This window comes from Anneissia japonica, unplaced genomic scaffold (assembly GCF_011630105.1).
Source record: "Anneissia japonica isolate Jap-2015-1 unplaced genomic scaffold, ASM1163010v1 scaffold685_len2926416_cov193, whole genome shotgun sequence".
In the NCBI taxonomy this organism is placed as follows: domain Eukaryota; kingdom Metazoa; phylum Echinodermata; class Crinoidea; order Comatulida; family Comatulidae; genus Anneissia; species Anneissia japonica.
Genome location: NW_022692922.1, coordinates 524,588 through 545,409, shown reverse-complemented (window position 1 = coordinate 545,409; position 20,822 = coordinate 524,588). Strand labels below are relative to the sequence as shown.

The 20,822-nt window shown below is 34.7% G+C and overlaps 3 protein-coding genes across 3 annotated transcripts in view; 1 reads left to right on the top strand and 2 right to left on the bottom strand.

Moving 5' to 3' along the window:
* The window catches only part of LOC117100555 (peroxisomal sarcosine oxidase-like), a 9,429-nt gene extending 2,545 nt beyond the window's left edge, over positions 1 to 6,884 (top strand). The window contains exons 2-8 of the mRNA XM_033240329.1: positions 2,574 to 2,722; positions 3,184 to 3,397; positions 4,036 to 4,218; positions 4,689 to 4,820; positions 5,699 to 5,860; positions 6,135 to 6,210; positions 6,731 to 6,884. Of these exons, the coding sequence (XP_033096220.1) occupies positions 2,574 to 2,722; positions 3,184 to 3,397; positions 4,036 to 4,218; positions 4,689 to 4,820; positions 5,699 to 5,860; positions 6,135 to 6,210; positions 6,731 to 6,858 (1,044 nt within the window). The 3' untranslated portion in view covers positions 6,859 to 6,884. The remainder of the gene's footprint in view (positions 1 to 2,573; positions 2,723 to 3,183; positions 3,398 to 4,035; positions 4,219 to 4,688; positions 4,821 to 5,698; positions 5,861 to 6,134; positions 6,211 to 6,730) is intronic.
* A 1,318-nt stretch (positions 6,885 to 8,202) lies between these two features.
* LOC117100462 lies at positions 8,203 to 12,816 on the bottom strand. The gene is made up of 3 exons (XM_033240164.1): positions 12,586 to 12,816; positions 11,061 to 11,356; positions 8,203 to 10,397 (listed from the first exon to the last, which is right to left on the bottom strand). The coding sequence occupies exons 1-3, from the start codon at positions 12,814 to 12,816 to the stop codon at positions 9,962 to 9,964; spliced, it is 963 nt and encodes a 320-aa protein (XP_033096055.1). The 3' UTR covers positions 8,203 to 9,961.
* Positions 12,817 to 17,688: 4,872 nt separating this feature from the next.
* The window catches only part of LOC117100554, a 5,227-nt gene continuing 2,093 nt past the window's right edge, over positions 17,689 to 20,822 (bottom strand). The window contains exons 2-3 of the mRNA XM_033240328.1: positions 19,093 to 19,402; positions 17,689 to 18,411 (exon numbers count right to left, since the gene is read on the bottom strand). Coding sequence (XP_033096219.1) covers positions 17,918 to 18,411; positions 19,093 to 19,402 — 804 coding nt within the window. The 3' untranslated portion in view covers positions 17,689 to 17,917. The remainder of the gene's footprint in view (positions 18,412 to 19,092; positions 19,403 to 20,822) is intronic.

Below are 20,822 nucleotides of genomic sequence, written 5' to 3'. Positions count from 1 at the left end.
TTAGGATGAAAGGTGACCCCTAACTTTTATTACATATTCTAAAAGCACATGAGTTGTAGATATGATTTTACATATCATAATAGCTGATCAGACATTGTGACGTCACCATATTGCCATCTGAAGTAAAAAAACTGAATTTTTATATATGATAATTACTATGAATGATCATTACTCCTTCACCAACAGGCATTTGTCAATGAAAGTTGATACATATATATCTCATATCAGGAGACAACAGTGACATTAAGATGCGCACGCGCGTCATGATGTGCGCGTACGCGCGTCATGACGTGCGCGTACGCATGTGTAAATCTTTTAAAATGCTCAAAATTCTTTTTTAACAAACTAAATTAGCGTATTTTGCCATTATCAGCATTTAAATATTGTTCAATCCGCACCGCGCACACTTCCTCATGGATCAAAGTGCAGCGGATCACCTAACTCATCCTCAGTGATGAGTTCAAATCTAGTTATAGTTATAGTATAGAATGGTATGAATAACAGGGTGGATGTGCATAAAGATTTGGGTGTCTTGATTGACTTTAAACTTAATTTTAATCACCATGTTGATACTATTGTCTGTAAAGGAAACAAAATGCTGGGTATATTTTGGCGTAACTGCAAACCCTTGGACCATAAAACTAAACTCCACCTTTATTTTTCGTTGTTTAGACCTAATTTCGACTAATTGCAGCCTAGCTTAAAACACAAACAACGCGATAAGATATGAAGTTTGCGAGAATAATTGGTATATTTTGTACTGTATTTTCTGAAGCGGCATTCGTTTTGGGGTTGCTACAATCAGGAGTTGTTACGATCAGTGGCGTCACGCTCGGGCTCTGGGGGTTGGGGGCGGAGCGCCAGGGCCCCAGGCACGAGGGGTCCTGACATTGTCGTTTAATATATTAAATTAATATAAACTATAGTACCGTAGTTTCATTCAGTGGGGCCCCGACAGTTCTGATTTTGTGATCAATTTGTTTGCATTGTATATAGGCCCTATTGAAACATGTTTAGGTTATTGAAACATGTTTAGTTCTCACTAAAATTGGCCTATTCTCTGTACACCTCGAGTACATAGGCCTACTGTAGGCCTATACCAGTCCGAAAGTCATGTACCATTCTATGTTCTCTAACAACGCAGTTAACAGTTAATTTTTCAATCTCCAGCAAATTTTAAATAGCATCCCAAATCCTCTTTTTTGGAATGTAAGGAAATACTGTAGATAGTGCTTTTCCTTTGTTGGATCGGATTGTAACTCCTGATTGTAGCAACCCCAAAACGAATGGCACTTCAGAAATACAGTACAGAATACCAATTATTCTCTCAAACTTTATATCTTATCGCGTTGTTTGTGTTTTAAGTTAATATTTGCGATTTTATTAGGATGATAATTTCTGCAATCTAGCCCCGAACACAAATATGTAAAACATTCGGTAATTAAACTGTAACTTTAGTGCATTATATTTTAAAAATTCATCATCCGTATTATTATTTATGACTTTTCACTTGTTACTTGCGCACTTGATTTAATAATTTTTTTAAAAGCATTTTCACCATTAGAATTTTTAATAATAAAAACCATAAAATATTATAGACAATAAAAACAATATGGCAAAATAATATGAAAATATAGCATAAGAAAAAATTGCCACTGATAAACATAATCATTTTCACTATAATTTTTTAATCATTTATAATAACAATTGCCTCAGAATATTGAACATTTTTACAAATATATAAAGTCTTATAAATAATAAAATAATATGACAAAATAATAATAACTAGAAATTATGGTCATGATATTATTATTAGTTTCTCTCACGTTTGAGAGTGTACAAAGGAACAGATCATAAATATAATATTATATCATTTAATATATTATTATATTAATATATACGGTAATTGCAATATCTATAGTAATAATAATAATAATAATAATAATACTAATAATAATACAGTATAATATAATAATAATACAGTAATAATAACGATAACAATATATATTAAAAACAAAAATATTACAATTAATATTATTTACGTAAAATAAATGATAATTAATTAGTAATAACTGTATATTATAATCAGTAGGTTATATAGTAGAGAATAGGCCTATTGAGTGTCACAAAGAATGAAAAAAAACTTGTATTAGGCCTAATTGTTAATAATAAAAACACGAATTAGAATGTGGTGACTCTTTGGACAATGACAGGGAGGACGTGGAATTGTTACATAATGCTCGGATATGCACTCTATTGCATTATCAGGGGCATGCTCTAATGACTTTGGATTCATCAAATTGCAGGTTTTCTTGTAGACGTAGGCCTATGGAAAGTGATGATGAGTTTGACAGCTGGCCGAGTTGATATTGGTCCGAGTGAAACCTCATGTGAAAACCAGGATTTTAAAAAATCAAATTATGAAGTTTCACCCCAATGTGTTGCTGATAGTGATTAAATTATAGTAATGCCGCTAAATGGCAATATTAATAGGCCTAGTTTCAAAAAGATAGCGTTCCTTATAGTACTTAAGTGATGGTGTATTACTAAGTAAATATTTTTTTAAATTTAAGTTTTGCTTACCTCACACGAGAGGAAGTTCTCATGGCCAATCACGAGTGACACGGTTTGCCTATTTCGAAGACCATTACTTGAAGATGATGTCGGAGAACTTTAGATGTTGGGATGTGCTGGAGAAAGAAGTCGGTAAAGAATTATATGTGTAAGAAGGTTAATTTAAACTTTTCTGCTTGTAATTTTTTATATTGAATAAAAATCCATGAATGAATGAATGTCACACGTGTTACGTCCGAAATACGCTCCTAATTATTTGTTTATGTAATTTAGGCTTTTGTGTATTTTGACTGTATCATGATTGTAATTTGATGATGTAAACGTTATTGAATATTGGACTGTAAGTTATACAAAATTAGCAGACCACATTACAGATGTTATTATTATTTGAATTGTATTACGATTATTTATTATTGTTATTGTTTTGTTCTATTAGGCTTATTATTTGTGTTGTTATTGTTTTATTAAATTTATGGATTGGTGAAGTAGCAAATTACTGTAAACTTCAGAACAATCACGACATTACATGATGCTCATGTTAGGCACGCATTCCTGAGTTTTAATTTTATAAAATGATATTATTGCATTATTCTACTTTCTTCTTATTAGGAAATGTGGGATGCTTCAGATCGAACATAGAAGTGGAAAGCAATTTGGGAGGATTCGAGATTTAATGAGACAAAAAAAATTAGACTTTTATGATATATCTTCCACGGAGGCTTGTAGGAAATGGCCATGTTTAAAATTTAACACAGACTTCAACATGTTTGTAGACGAGAATGCTGGAGTGCTAAGAGCTGATCGATGTCTCAGAGCCTTTCAAGTAGGCTATGTTTTGTGTTTTAATATCTTGAAATATACATATGAAGTTATTGGAATGAATTCATAAAACACTTAACAGTAATGGTGTAGTTATTGGACTTCAGATTTGAATTTTGGAAGAAAAACATGGTGAAATTCACAATGACTAATCTTACTTTATTTGGAGTATGTTTTATATTAAATTGGGCCTATCTAAAACTTACCAGTGGACCTACTGTTTTTTTTTTTTTAATGAAGAAGCAACCCATGTAAACCAACCAAAGAAACGGGATAAGAATCGCTGTCCTGCCACAGATTATTGGGTCCTCACGAGGTGATGACCGAAACAGTGACCCCCAGAGATAATAATCCTTAGAAAATGTGAACGGTAGTACTCAACATGTCGTGCGGCGAAAACTACCTAATACAAAATATGAACGTAATAATTCTTTTATACCTTTTATTACTTTTAATATTTAATCATTAAAATATTTAATGTTACATACTGTTCTGATTAAATTATCATGGTTTACATGGTGCAAAGAAGAATAAAGAAATAAAATAAAGTAAATTAAAACATAACTTAAATATACTTATAGCGGAGACTTAAAGGTATAAAACTTGTCTTTACAGTACCTAGCCTACTCTTACTTTCCATAGGAAATGTTCGTAAAATTTGGTGGCATACTGAAAGATAATGAACAGGTGATAAGTATTCTTCCCGGGAAACATGTGTCCGTGGTAACATCGACCAACAAATACACTGCTAAGAGTATTGTCATCACACCTGGTGCTTGGGCCGCTAAGATACTTCGACCACTTGGAGTTGACATTCCACTAAAGGTGAGTTCTGTCTTTATTCACATAATTTGAGTAATGTTTTAAATATTCATCCATCTATTATTGTTATTGTCCTGTCCATCATATATAGTTTTTTACCATGTTGAATTAATTGATGTAGTTAAGCCTAACCTTGTAATTCCTGGCCCCGAAACCAGACTCAGAAATACAGGGTTGGGGGATAGTTTTCCTCCAAAGTTTTTACTATTTGTGTTTTAAATTGTATTATTTTGGTTGCCTTGTTGCTGTTTTTTTTATTGTATAGTATTATTGCAGGACCATCCATTGTAAAACAATGTTAAGATCGCGTCCTGTATATTATGTTATTCTGCCTAAATATGTTTTAAATAAAAAAATAAATATATAGTCTATATAGTCTAGCTGATTACTGTACGTACTGTAATATTAGGATAAAAAACATATACATTATAAATGATCAATTTTAGTAGTGATTCTTAATTATTATTCTTCAGGTTGTGAGGATTAATGTTTGTTATTGGCGGGTGAAGTCGCGTAATAAACTGAATGATATGCCCACATTTGCTGACACATCCAATGGCTGTATCTATGGATTACCAAGCCTCGAGTATCCAGGGATGATGAAGGTAATTACTGTTGGCACAAACGGGTTGTGTCTCGGACTTAACATTGGGGTCAGGGGATCGTCTTTGACGTGCAAGTGTCCCGGCAAGGCACTTAATACGTCTTTGTTTGTCTTTGGATTAACCGTTTCTCTTTAAAATAGAATCCACTTAAAATTGATGTTTTATCTGATGTCATTGTTTGAAATACTGGTGCTCCAAAGGGATATTTGTCTCTCATATTCTCTTTATATACAAGTGACCTCAAAATTAAATCAAATACTTATCAGATTGTAAAGTTTGCAGATGATACCTGTATCACTAGTCCAGTTGTAAATAATGATGAAAGTGATTTAAAATACAGGTCTAGTGATCTTCTAATCTGGTGTGATAAAAACTATTTAATTTACAAAACCAACGCAATTGTGTTTGAATTTCGGAAAAATAAGACATTACTATTAAAATTTGAAATATCAAATGTTAGCACCACAAGTGAACATTAGTACCTTGGCGGTGGATTGCAAGTTTGTGCAAAAGTAAATGAAGACTATTTATTAAGAATATTAAGAGCTTTTGATATTTGTACGTATATACTTTTCTTATTACATCAATCTATCATACAATTATTAGTATTATTCATGTAAGTATATTTTTAATAATAATAAAGCTGGCAATAAGGTCAGAAGTCCCTGCAATCCATACCATATTTGACGCACATCAAATAAATGTTTGTCTTTCAGCAAATTAGTAGAGTTATCCCGACCGTCAACAAAACCAATCGACATAATTCTTTCTCCATTAGGCAAAACTACAAATTATTATACTTTTACTTGATAAAATCTCTGATTAAATATACAAACTTTTCTGTTGTTTTATCATTTCCGTATAAATTTACTCATTAGATATGCTTTCATGGAAGCGATGTCGAAATCGACCCAGACTATCGTGATGTGGATAATGGTGATACACCACAGAAAGACGTTGAATTGCTGACAAAATATGTTAAAGAACACTTTGAAGGAGTAGAATCCAAACCTTGCATCATAGAAACCTGTATGTACACGGTAAGCTGACTATCCACAATGATATCCCAAATGTTTACGTATAAGTAGGCCTACTAGTTGGATTTTTCGTAATGAAACCAAATTTGGCCGGTAAGTGTAAACTTAGTTGAAATACGAAAAATCCAATGTGGCTATATAAAGTGTATAGATTATGATTCTTCCATTATTTTAATCTCACGAATGTTTTCGTTTTAGTGTTGTAGCCAGTTTTAATACACGAGTGCTTTTCTTTTCGACAATTGTAATCAAAATAAATAATTTTGTTTCATTTTAGAATACCGCCACCGATGATCCCATCCTCGATGTACATCCGCAGTACCCAAATATCGTCATCGGTTGTGGATTCTCAGGTTCGCTTTAGGCTGAAAGGTTCCATACCAATGTATATTTAAATGTAGATGAATTTTTCGTCTAAACCACTATTTGTGGGCTTTTGGGTAGAAATACATATTTTTGCCAAAACAAAAGAATGTAGGCGATTCTAATCACAAATTTAGGTCACCATGGGCTACTGACTCCCGTCTGAATAATTGATCCAGAAAGTGTATGGGGAGGCTATTGCATTTCTTATCCTTAGTAGTAGTGGTTGTGTTAATGTTGGTAGTGATGGTAGTAGGCCAGGCTTTACTCATTCTTACAATAACCAACTGGATTACCCTTGACAGATATGCAAGATGACATTAAGTTACGTCTGTTGATAATGTTAGTAAATGTGTGAATTATGTTAATAATGTTAGTTCATGTGTGAATTATGCTAATTATTTATTTACACTGTTTCTTATGATGACAAACACTTGCAGGACACAGTTTCACAAATGCTTGAGAATTTGAAGTAATAGAAATAATTCTAGTTTATGTTTGTTCTTGCAGGTCATGGGTTTAAACTAGCTCCTGTGATTGGTCAGATTTTATCTCAACTTGCTCTACAACAAGAACCAGAGTTTGATATTTCTCACAACAAATTATCTTGTTTCTTACGAAATAAATCACGTCTATAATTGCTATAGGCCCATCTATGGAGATGTGAAAATGTTTTGATCTTGGACTGTATTAGCTATTATAGAGCTGTCTCTTATACACATCTAGATGTGTATAAGAGACAGACGTTCCCCCCCCCCTTATATCACAAAAAAAAAAAAAAATGTTTTTTTTGTTTTTTTTTAGATTGAATGGATACAGAGTTCCATAGAAAGGTTAATTCTATGTCACATCATGCAATGCATAGCTACAAAGACACGCAGATGCACCAGCATGGAAACCTTTGTGCAATCAATCACTTTCTATCAAGGTCAGCGTGTATGTGCTGTCAGACAACCCCATGCACAGTGACCACAGTACACTGATATGTGTGCACATGTCTATTGACGACACCCCTTCAGTAGACTTACTCTTTTAATAAAGTAACATTTTTGTGTAGACAACTACAGTACCTGATTTAATCATATTGTGTAATTTACAAGATATGCTGTATGAAATTGTATAATCCTGTCTCTAATTGACATGAAACAAAGTAGGCCTACCTAAACCTAGGGCCTAGGCCTATTTCCAGTGGCGGATTTAGGAGGGGTGGCGCATAAGGGGCGTACGCCCCCCCCCCCTATTTTTTTGCAAAGAAAAAATTACACCCACAGTGTTTATGTCTTATTTTCCTACCAAAAACACCCTAGGAGAGTGCTATTCATAAATCTACTTGGTGAGAAATAGAACACTTGTAATTTACTCAATGTTAATATACAGTAGCGGATTTTGTTGTTTGACGACTTTTTTTAACGAATTTTGGATATTATTTTCCTTTTTGCTGATTTTGTGATTTTTTATGCTCAATGTTGCTGAGAAACATGTTTTCTAGAAGTGAAATTTCTCTTTTGAAATGGTGTACATTTATGAGCCTTTGCATGTTGTCAAAGATTATGTTTGAGATATTCGTGAAAGAGGCACTAAAACCCACAGATGTGAGTAGATGAATTATTACTAATTTAATGACACATATCATAGGGTACACAGGGTACCTCATAGGAGGTACCCTGTATAGACATACACCTATTTTTTTTAAAATTTATTTGTTACTGAAAACTACCATGCTAGATAGTCAAAATCGACTCAATACAACCTCAATTCCTCAAATGTGCTGGGCTTCAAGGGCCCTCCACCCCGCCGGGGGGCCTTAGGCGGCCCCTGGACCCCAGCCTAAGGCTGCTCGCTTCGCTCACAGATTGCGCCCCCACCCCCATTTCTGGCAGGCTGGTTCGGCCCCTGCCCTCGGTGCTTTGTACCTTGGCTGGTCGTCCGTCTTTACTTTGGCGCCTTATACACATCTAGATGTGTATAAGAGACAGATCCGCCCCTGTGGTGTTGATACAACAATAATAATAATAATGTATATAGAAGGGGAAAATCTTTGTTGTGTTCCCTAGCACCTAACTTTAAAAATGAGGGTCTGTATGTCAGAAAAAACCTACCCTAGTTTTTCTACACGTTGAGTGGATTATGCTTGGGAATTTGTTTTTGTTTAAAGCAAGATTCCGAACGAAAAAGACACTCCCCCACCCAATTAGGTTTTTAATATAATTTGAGTCTGTGTCTTATTAGCCGTCACCTTTAGTGTCTTAGAAAATTTATTTGTACGTATACATAAATAAAGTTGTTTCCTCCCAGAGCCTGGGATTAATTCGAGAAGAAAGACCTAGATTTAGTTTAGTCTTGTGACGTCCAACGTCAAGGGGGTGCATTTTTCTCCAGTACAAATAAACTCTTCGTGCCTCTGCTTGTGCTTATAGACCTTTCCGGAGTGTCAATCAAACTTAACAATTGACCAATCAGAACTTAAGTCCAGGGATCACGTGTACTGCATACGCAGTAGTCCCACAAACGAACGTGTCTAACTACGCTATTATTGTCTAGGACCTTGGAAACAATATCTAAGGGGCGGGGCTTAGCGGAAAGGTCCATTCAAAGCCAGAGACTCCGGATGGAAAAGTGTTTGATATGTTGTACAACAAGCGGCGTGGAAGCTAATAACTTAAAGATTGAAAATATTATGTGAATTGCAACGTAAAAAATACCGACGTCATGCGCTTTGGTTCTTTTAAATGAAAAATTCAATTTTTAAATGTAAACTTACTGGGTTACCACGGCCGCTTTTAAGGGCGTATTTTGATTATTTTTTTATACGTTCTTCTTGAGCCGGCCAGCCGATGTGAGGGAAAATGTTGATGAATATACTCCCAGGGTCATTTAGAGTCTGTGGACCATGGTTGTGGCCTGGCCAGTGAGAGCTCATAGCTGCTACGCCACTGATTGCTGGAAGTACCTAATATGCTTAAAGTCGGACTCCGGAGAAAAACATGGGGAAAAAGGTGTAAAAAAGGGGCAGTTACGCCCCTTTTCCCCCAGTTTTTAAATATTCAAAAATCTGTTATCTCATTCACCGTTCTCCAGTTTTTCATCAGACAACTTTTTTCTATCTTAGAAAAATCAGTGCTACAACATATCAATTTTTTTTTTCTCCGGAGCCTGACTTTAAGCCTCCATCTGATTAAAAGCTGTTTGTTTTTGAAATGTAAGTTATGTAAGGCGCTCCGTTCCTCGTAGAGCGCAATGTCAAAATGTCGAAATAAATAATAAATAAATTATAATCAATCCGAATAATTATTTGATTAAAAAAAATAAGGATGAGAAATATATTGCAATATATTTTTAATAAACTAAATCAGCATTGAATTACACATTATCGTCATTGGTTTAATTTTGTGGAAATGTTATCCAGAAGCGAGTGTCAACTGTTCTTGTCAAGGTACGGGTTAATTCGCTATTCAAGTAAGGACCTATTAATAAGATCTTATTAATAGGTCCATGATTCAAATATCAAACCCACGTCATACCTTACTCTTTTCATTTTGGTTTTCTTTGGTTGCATTTACTAAGTATTATTGAGAAATTCAGCAAATACTGTATTAGCTATTATAGAGATCATTATAATTTTAGTGTAGTTCTATAACTAATTTTCAATATCTGAAAGAATCAACTATTCGCAGTAGGCCTACCTGTATTATTATTGCAATGTACAGTATCTGTAATGCCGCAGCCGGTTTTAGAATATTTTTACAAAATATTAAGAAAAAAGCACAGCATAGCAAATAACATAAACGTTTTGGATGGCGATGTTTGTGAGCCTCCATTTGGTGACACCGTCGTCGGATTGCGCCCTCCACCATCGGGATTCATTCCAGGATTCATTTCCCTTCCGCCAGGGGGTCTCTGATTAACCTCGACGGTTCCTTTGAAACAGCCAAGAATATACGGAAAGTCGTCATTGGTGTGGTAGCGATACTCTCCACTTGAAGACATTTTACCGTGGCAATCATCCAAATCATCCGATGTCAACCGGGTGCCGTCTTCGTCGATCGGACCGTAGATCGGGAATCCGTCACGAGCGACACCGACGATGCCCGACGGGACGCCCTCTTCAACAGTGAACACGCAGCTTGATGGCATCTTGTGGTAATGATAAACACCGAAAGAATCTGGATGGCGGGCATGTTAGAAATTATTTTCTTAAAATTTTGTTTTCTGTTGGTTGACTATCAATACAACAATTGTATTTAGCCTAATTCGTCTGAGTTGTCATTTTCTTATAAACCTATGTCCATAACTGCTCAATCTGCTCAGAATGAAATTCCTATATATAGTAAGCCTACAATTTGTTCTGGGTCATAACAGAAATAGTAGACTGACTAACCATATTTAGCAGCAGAAATATAAGTGTACATTAGAACAACAGGCCTAGTAGTTGCTATAGTTATTATTACTAAGCCTCGGCATCGTGTGACAGAGTGGCCAACGCTTTTCCATGCCAAATTTGTACCCCCCCCCCCCGTAGGGCTATATTTTAACTAGGCATCTAATTATACTCCTAGGTGGGGCGGATCCAGAAAGGTCCAAAAGGGGGGGCCGAAAGTTGGGCCGATTGAGACAACAGTGTCGTAGGGGGACCGGGGCATGCCCCCGTGATTTTTTTGTGTTCTAGACGCCCGAACATAACATTTGAGGCATTCTGGGCTTTCATTTTTTTCTTTTTCTCTCTTTTTTTTCATTTTTTTTTCATTTTTTTACCTCCCTAAATCCGCCCCTGACTGTGTAAAAAGCGAAATGCACAGCGAAGGTTCGAACCCCCAACCTCGAGTTGAGAGACCGCTCCCACTATATGTAATTACCGATAGCGCCCATTGGAAGATCTTTTGCTTCTTCAGCAAACGTAGGATTGATGGGAAATGTAAATGTATAGTCTTGTACAGCGATGTCATTTGGGTTGTGTTGAGTTGGGTAATCGGGTGTGTCGTGGTCTGGTACACCGTTACTATTTATAGTATGTTCAGCATCAGTCGACACTATTTCGACAAAGCCAGCGACCCCGGTGTTCTGTTCAATACTGGCACTAGCTTCGAAAGCTTCGATTTCTGCCTGGTTCAAGCAATGGACGGACGTCAGTCCAAAACACTAGAAGAGGAGTGGTACTATCATTGATCTAAAAACGAGAGATAATATAAATAATGTCTCCTTGCTGCAAGAGTGATGATTATAGGCCTATTATTCATTATTATTATTATATCATTTCAATCCCACACATGGATGGCTTTAATGCTACGCGATAAGTGATTTGTATATAAAGTTATTTTTTAATACAAGTATCTCATTCGAGATTCAGCAAATAATGAACAGAAGAGGGCGAATCTTATAGATCTCTGGCAGTCTAGTCATGTGCGATATTAGTGCTATATCAAAATTGTTATGTCAGACACGTTAACAGAATTAAAGGAGCTCAAATTCTACTGGCGCTTAAATCACCACAGTGCCTTCGTAGTCAAGTGGATTCATGAGCATTTTGAAAAGGCGTTTATAAAGCGTGTGGGGGTGATCGGCAAATGTTAAATGCGTTGTTTCTGTCTCTTATACACATCTAAAAAACAGTACCAGGACGAGGGAGAAACCAAGGAGGAACAAATAAAAGTTCCTATACAAATGTTTGGCAACTCCAAAAAACCACACATTCAAAAAAAGCAACAGTCACGACAACAGCAAGGGCACCCAGCAGAAACATAAAAATATTGATGAAGAGATCGTCTTAAAATAATATATGTAACGTTCCATTACACTTTCTTTTACAGATAATTACTGACAATCGAAATGCTTTTTAATTTTTTTTTTTTGGCAATGCCAAATCCAAAATTATCTTTACGGTTTTTAATCAATTCAAATACGTTTTTAAACAAGTGCAAAGTCGTGTATGTTAACTTTTTAAAATTTTTATTTTACTTCTTTTTTTTATTTTTTTTTAGTTTTATTAAAAAAATAATTGAGGTAGGCCTAACGAAAAACAACACTACCAAACGGAAAAGAGAAAATAATACTAGGAAAGAAATTAAAAGATAAATTACAATGCTAAGGCAATAATAAATATTATTATAGGGCCTATGCACTGTAAAATTGAAGCAAACATAAGTAGTAGGCCAAAGAAATAAACGCAAACAAAGTAAGTGTGAAATAAAGATATATAAGAAATAAAATATAAATAACAAAAAAAGAATAATTGAGGACTAGATTCAATACAGGACAGAGAGCAGGAAAACTTGGAAGATTATATCATTGTTTCAATAAAAGTTGTAAATGATGTAGAGATTGTGAGGCTGTGTGAGGGCAACGCACCCCTAAAACAACCTAAACCAAACTTTGAAGAAAAGATAGGCTAGGCCAGACGACGGGGGTGTAGATCTATCCAACGAGGAGAATTTCCCCCATCCCCTCTGCCACTGACCACCACCACTGGCGCCACCGCTGGCTGATGATCGTCTTTCTGGCTCCATCTGTTTACAGGCTCTTGGATAATGGGAAGAAAGGCCTGCATGTAGCATTTGCCTGATGAATTTGATTGTAAGCCCACTATCTTCAGTATTGGGCATTGTTAGAGAAAATTTGTCTCGTCAATTCTATATAATAATAATAATTCTTTATTGGTCCTAATTCTGAATCGGAAATTTTGATTTGGCCTCTGAGGACACGTGGCAGCCGCAGTGCAGCGCCACCCGAGTTCACTACAACAAATAACTGATACAAACGTTGTCCTTAACCCGCCTAACTCCTAATATGGGGGTTGTTCGAGGAGCCAAGTAATCGGACTCCAATTAAAGCTCGACGCTGTCTAGATTTGAACCGGGGATTTCAGCACAAGAAGCATACCTCTCGATCAACCAAGGTTCACGGAAATGTTTGATTCCCTCCTTCTGTAGCGCCTTGAGCATTACTCCAGTGGATATGTGCGAATTGTATTATTATTATTATTATTATTACTACTACTATTATTATTACCGGTATTACTATTTACCCTGCATATATCTGAAATATTTCAGTTATTGACCTGGGTTTTTATGTACATTTTTTTGTAAATTTATATGAGATTTGTAATAAAGAATGACGAGAGTAAAAATTATTATTATTAGTAGTAGTAGTAGTAGTAGTAGTAGTAGTAGTATTAGTATTATTACTTATTATTATTTATTATTATTATTATCAGCTCAGATATGCTCATATAAGGTCAAGTTCTATTTTTTAAGATCATATAAGATTATTGTAGTAGTTTGTAACTTATATATAATAATGAACTTCGTATTATATGCTAAATAATAGCAGAAACCTTGGCATTGGTGGCACAATTTTATAGAACTTATTAGAAAGTCGGTCTTTGGATTTGTACGTGAGTCGTCTTTAGCCCTACAACAATTTGGCTAGTAAGCATTATTTTTAATAAACTTATTCGTCTTAAATGGGTAAGAGAAGGCAGAAAAGCGATGATTACGGTATGTTCAATGTTTTAACTTTGATATATTTATAAGTATTTGTATTTTGTTCCTGTCTTGTTCATCTGCATCGGCTTAGTTTCGAAGTTTATCGGAATTTTGAATTGTGAAGTATTATGTACTATGCTATATAAATCTAGTATGTACACATAAACACACACACACAACATGTGCGAGTCAAACACAAAATCAGTAACAGAGGTTGACGAGGTACGGACCATAATAAATATAGGCCTAAGTCTTTTAGTGGAAAGCACTCTCATAATTTTTTGGACATAATAGGCGTATATCTGGTACCATTTGACTCGTTATTTACTGTACGTATATTTGCCTAAACAGCTACCTCTATTATTCTGACACACACACACAGTGTATATAAGCCATAACCTTTTAAGTTGAACAAGGGAACCTTCTCTGGGTGATTTAGCATAAACAAATAACATCTTCAGCTTGAACTAGTTATACCGACTTTTATTAAAAAGCCAATTTCTCTAATGAACCGTATATCTTCGTTTCTTAAGCACTTTATCAGCAGTCTGATGTAATGCTTTTGAGCTAATAAGCATTTTCACAGACATTTATCAAAATCGTACATAACATACCGTATATTTCGGCTGTGTGGAGTTTTAACGTGGACTCAGTAAAGTAGTTTAAATCGAAATAGTTTTGAAAGCACACCAATGAGTAAGGGCATGTGGTTACTTTTACATTAAATAAAATTGAAATAGACCTATAACACAACCAAGCTAATAATTATAGCCAATACGTTTACAGTACATAAAAAGAAATCACAAAATAACAAGCAAAAACAATCCTGTATTTAATTAAAAGCAACATTGATATAATTAGGCCTGGCTATCACACTCACCTGCAAAACCTTTTCCTCTTTAATAATTTTTGTTAAGGTCTCTCTTTTTTTTAATATATATAATAGGCCCTATCGTTGATTTTTTTAAAATTTTTAACATATGTAGTTTATAGCTATAAATCTTAAATCTTGGTTGGTTACACCCAAGAAACACCCCTTTACGATTAATTTGTATCGTTTTTTTTTAGTCTATGTTCAATCGATCTCTGAACACAAAATTATGTCATATCTGAACAATATACCAAAAAAACGTATGCTCAATAATTTTTATATTTTGACATACGACATTTTGTCGTCATCACATCAACTTCTTTTGGGAAACTGTTAAGAGTTATATAGAATAATTTCAAGTAATAATATTATAATGAAAATATCGCATTTTTCATCAATCTTAACCTTGAAAGGAAGAGAACATATAACTTCCAAATGCATGTCATTTGAAGGTTTAAAAGATTGTTCACAATAAAGTCGACTTATTGGAACTAGGGAGGTATTTTTTATATAACGTTCTGCTCAGTTTCTTTACATTTTTTATGCTTATTTTTGTAGAGTTTGAATCAACCTTCGCCAATTTTAACGATATGAAATACGTTAGAAAATCTTAAAAATTGTGTTATTTATTACATAACGCTGAGAATGTTAACAAATATATTTTAAGTCTAAAGAAATTCAACAAAAATAGTGAGATAATTAAAATAGGTTACTTAAAACTAACTGTGATTATGTTTGTGGTATTAAACGAGCTAAAGAACCCGCCGAAATATTAGGTGTTTTTGTAGGGTATGAAATAAATAAATGTAACTATATAAATTTCAGCCAAGAGATTTTACAATCAAGGATAATTTAGATATATAGCGAAATATAAACCTAACATTGAGTGATAGAGAATTTCGCAAATGACATGTTAAACTCCACTATTTTAAAATTTCTTTTTTTAATTATTCAGGTCTTTCAAGAGTTCTTTTTGGCCTCGGACTTTTTAAAACGATGACTTGACATATTCTTTAAACATCTTCAATGTAACTGTCGTCATGCTAATTTCCACTACGTAGTTTTCTTATTCTTACTGTTATTATTTAATTATCATTAATATTATTATTTTTATAATAATAATAATAATAATAATAATAATAATAATAATAATAATGATAATAATAATAATTAATATTATTATTATTATTATTATTATAGATTAGAATGTCTCTCCTTAAATGTCGTCATGCTACTTCCCACTGCGTACTATGCTAATTCTTAATGTTGCTATTTTAATTAATATTAATATTATTTTATCATTATTAATAATAATCTATAATGGTTAAAAAGTCAACGATAATTACAATATCAGCAGCAATCACGATGCAATTTAACTACCAATCACCAAAGTTATAATGTTACATTGGTTCTAATTAAGAAAATATTTACATAATTATGTAAAATGTGAGGCATATTAAAGTGAGTTAATTATACTTGATTAACAAAATTCAGTAATTGATTTGCTTTATTCTGTATATTGAAATAAGTTTGTAGCTTTTAATTGACAATATTCGGAGAAAAGAGATTCCACGTCACAAAACCTCGTGAAATGTCAGAGACTCTAAAACGAGAGGGAGGAGAGGCGATGAAGAACATCAACTACAAAGTACAGTCAATACGCTACCAGCAACACCTATAATTACTTTCAAACAGCAAGTTCAACATTATAGACAAATTAATTACGACCGACCAAGAAGACGTTTATTTAGTGATTGAGTAGGCCTGTCATTTCGATGACAGCACCATTCAAGCTTTCTTCTAAAGTACAAAATTACTAACCTATTGATAAATTTCCCAAATAAAGCAAGGGGATCGAATTTATGAGTGCTCACTAATAATAATCGATCGGGTACAGCGGTTTTGGTTGTACATACAACAACCTCATTCATCTCGCTTGTACAGTATTCCTCTAAATACTGAGACAACTATACACGTTAGTTGTCTCATAGAGAAAACAGAACAGGTTGTCTCAGCTAAATAGAAAGTCCACTTTCGCTTCAAATAGCTGATCGAGGTCAAACTGAGTTGATTAGGTTGTTCCATTGTCATGTGGGGGTTTTGTACTAACAAAATGGATCATTACTCAGTAAATATCTGTCAATCTATCCAACATTTACTTACAAAATGTCTGTCATATATATCATAATCAAAATATGTACTAGAATATTAAGGCTACGAACAGCCCGACACATACCAGAGACACGTCATTTTAGCGACCTAAAAACCCAAAAGATTTTTGGAAGGACTTTATATATTGCATCTGTACGGTAAAACTACTTAAGTAATAATTATTAAGTTTTATATCAGTCTCAAGCTGATTAAAATTTGCTCAAAGACTATAGAGTGAGAGAAACAAGCTTGAAACCGCCAAAAACAGCGAAGTTCGTTACCTGTGTTTCTCTCCCAATGTCCAACATCCAGTAGTGTAGTATTATATAGGTACCTGATAGAATGAATTGTGGCATCGATTTTTTTTAGTAGTAGTTCTACTATCGAGGGAGTGGCGAAGCTTGCACTTTTTGCATGTTTGCCAATAACTTAATCCAATTATCAGAGGTTATAATTAGTATCAGCGCCTTGTATACCTTAACAAAAGGCTTGTTTCCAATTCCTGTTAGGCCTTTTCAATTATTTATATCGTATTTTTCCCAAATATTTTTTAAATACGAGACTGACTATAAAAACTCACCACGTCACAATTAATAGACAGTGCTTCAATCACCACGACAAAGTAATATTTATTCATTTTCTCTAAATCATAATAAAATTAAATAGACCTATATAAACTATATGAATTATAAATAATTGTATTAATGATCAAAAGTCATCATGTAGATTCAATGTCAAAGGTTCACACAGACACCTAAAGCTGTATAAAGTGGGAACCAAAATTCAATTATTAAATTAAAACAGAAAAAATGGTATCATATTACATACCGGTGAAGCCCCCGAAAATTTTGAAAATTCAGGGGTTTCAAAGGCTTATTAAATCGATATTTGGTGGGGTTCAGGTGCCTGGGGCCACGGTGGGGTCTGTCTCTTATACACATCTAGATGTGTATAAGAGACAGATATATATGTATATGAAATAAAAAATAATAAGATAATTTACAGAGATATGTAATATAATTTATCTGTTTTACTAAAATAAATTAATATTCTGTTCAAAATGGCCGCCTTAGTTTTTGACAAAATATTTCATCCCCATCATTAAAATAAGGGTGTTATATGTAATAATCGTAATAGACACAGAACATGAGTTCTAAATATGTCATATTGCATGTCGTATCATTTTAGGTAGGTTCTTTACAAAATAAGTGAAATGGAGCACAGCCAAAGCGCGATAAATAGCAGTCTCAATGAAGACAATTGAACAATTTGGGCTCCGTTACCGGATGGCGGCGTTGTAGATTGAGTATTCGGCGGCGGGCCTCCACCAGATATTTCCACAGTTCCTTTGAAGCAACCTAGGATATACGGGAAGTCGTCCGTTGTGTGGTATCGATACTCTCCTCCCGAAGACATTTTACCGTGGCAATCATCCAAATCATCCGATGTCAATCGGGTGCCGTCTTCGTCGATCGGACCGTAGATCGGAAATCCGTCACGAGCAACACCGACGATGCCCGACGGGATGCCTTCTTCAACAGTGAACACGCAGCTTGATGGCATCTTGTGGTAATGATAAGTACCCGTAGGACTTGGATGGCCGTCACAACTATCAAATATTTCGGTTTGGACAGCATCTTCCCTCTCAATTGTATACGGGTTAAACAAAGCCACTCCATTTATTGCAAGCCCTGTGAATATAGTATATTATTTACATCATTTACGATAATGGCTGTAAAAATATATGTTAGCCAGTCTAAATTCTTCATATGTTGCAATTAGTTTGGTGAGATTTAGATTTCAGATTCAAGATAGGCCTATGTTTATTTTTAAAAACACCTATAGGCTCCGTAAGAATTTTTTTTAAATATGTTGTATAACTGATTCTCTTAAGGCCAACTCAGACAGCGTCGTACGACGCAGCCCGACGCGATAGTGTGCGTCGGGGGCAGTCGCGTCGTAGAATATTAAACATGTTTAATATTTCTCACAACGGCTTAAGACTGTCTCCGACGATAAATCGGGTCGGGCTGCGTCGGCAGACACTGTCTGAGTTGGCCTTTAGACACACAAGAGCATATTTTTTGACGAAAAAGTCGGGAGTGGTTAATGAGATACAGATTTTTGAATATTTAAAACCAGGGGAAAGGCGTGTAACACCCTTTTCCACTTTTTTCCCAATGCATTGGTTAATAATGTAACTACCCTAATCATTCCTTGCTATGATTGGATATTTACCAACCTTACAAATTAAAGAGGTTCTTGAATCGTGAACATATAATTATGAGACTGTTGAAATAATGCTTGTTCCAGAGTAGCAACGATATTTATACTTTATCAGTAATATAATTATGTAAATGTATATAGTTTACCTATAGCGCCCATTGGAAGCTCTGTCGTTTTTTCCGCAAAGGTAGGATTGATGGGAAATGTAAAGGCAAAGTCTTGTACACTAATGTCATTTGGGTTATGTTGAGTTGGGTAATCGGGTGTGTCGTGGTCTGGTACACCGTTACTATTTATAGTATGTTCATCATCAGTTGAGACTATTTCGACGAAGCCAGCAACCCCCGTATTCAACTCAATCTCGCCACTAGCTTTGAAAGCTTCAATCTCTGCCTGGGTTAGGCAATTGACGGCCGTCAGACCAAACCACACGAGGAGAATTGGTAACGCTGTCATCTAAACGAAAGGAAATAAGCCTAAAGTTTAATTAGTTTACATGTAGTGGCTTAAAATAAAAGAAGGCTGGGTATATCCATGATCTTGGAAAATAAAATTTAAAAAAAATATGTGATGTGGGTTTCTTATAAAGATAATTTTAAAATGTTCTATTTCTACGAATTCTAAACTATAACGAAACTATTCTCTTTATGCGGTTTTAAATTTGGCAGATGGACCATATTTTTTTACAGGGAGTACATTATGCAATCGTTAAACACAGATTGACGATATATACTTATATTAAAAGACTGGGTTGTATCCCGGTGGTCTTGGCAAATATGTGTGTGTGGGTGTGTGTGTGGGNGGGCCAGATTTCCCCCACGAAAGCAAAGTGGGCGTGGTCGAGCTTCAATTAATAGGTTCCAAAAGTGGTCCTGGGGGTGAAGCCCCCGAAAATTTTGAAAATTCAGGGGTTTCAAAGGCTTATTAAATCGATATTTGGTGGGGTTCAGGTGCCTGGGGCCACGGTGGGGTCGGGGGCGAAGCCCCCGAAGCCAGAGCAGTTTTTGTGTTTAATGGGTCTATAAAAATGGTATAAAAGCAGTTTGGCCTATGTTTTGAAAAAGATCTATGTAATGAAAAGGTGGTAGGCCTAATATAATAAAATTAGAAATTATTTTCTGAGAATTGGCATGTTTAAGTCACACCGAAAGATATAAAAAAAAAAGCTCATCGCATAATCAATATCAATATACTCAACACGTTTATTATTATAAAACAAAACAAAAAGCTATTCTTCTTTTTCCTCCTCCTCTTCTTCTTCTTCTACTACTTCTTCTTGACTCTCATAATAATAGTACTATTTTACTACATGGCTAAAAAAAAAAGCACAAATACTGCCATTACTACTGACATCTAGATGTGTATAAGAGACAGGTCCTAGAGAGTTGCTTTTGGTTTCAAATTGTTCAGAATGGGGATGTTCCTATTTGGTCTTATAGCAAATGCTGTCTCTTATACACATCTAGATGTGTATAAGAGACAGATCTTACCTAATATTTATTGTCTACAAAATAAAATATGAATTACATGCATCTTTAGAAATACAATTTCTACAATATTATTCTTGTTTTTATGTAGATAAATGTTCGATAAATTCTTTCTTTCATAAAAAAAAAAAAAACCAGGCCAACCAATAATAATTAACAAAATGTATTTTTTTAAATATAGGCCTATGGCGCATCCTGTACATGCACTTCAACTTTTACAACAAAAGCCTAGGCCTAGTAGGCCTACCTGTAGTACAGTACTGTACTTAGGCCTAGGCCTACACTTTGTTGTCGTCGGGGTATAATTCTGTATCTAAATGAACAAGGAGCGAACCTAGCTAGTCAACATCTAGGCTAGGCTAATTGATTTTAAAATCAATAACCCACCA

What these genes read in the sequence shown, in the direction of transcription:
- LOC117100462 (XM_033240164.1), bottom strand. Translation starts at nt 12,816, where the DNA reads ATGCCCAATACTGAAGATAGTGGGCTTACAATCAAATTCATCAGGCAA. An exon ending in TAGCCTATCTTTTCTTCAAA is followed by an intron (nt 11,357 to 12,585) that starts GTTTGGTTTAGG and finishes CTCCTCTTCTAG; the next exon opens with TGTTTTGGACTGACGTCCGT. An exon ending in GCTATCGGTAATTACATATA is followed by an intron (nt 10,398 to 11,060) that starts GTGGGAGCGGTC and finishes TAATTTCTAACA; the next exon opens with TGCCCGCCATCCAGATTCTT.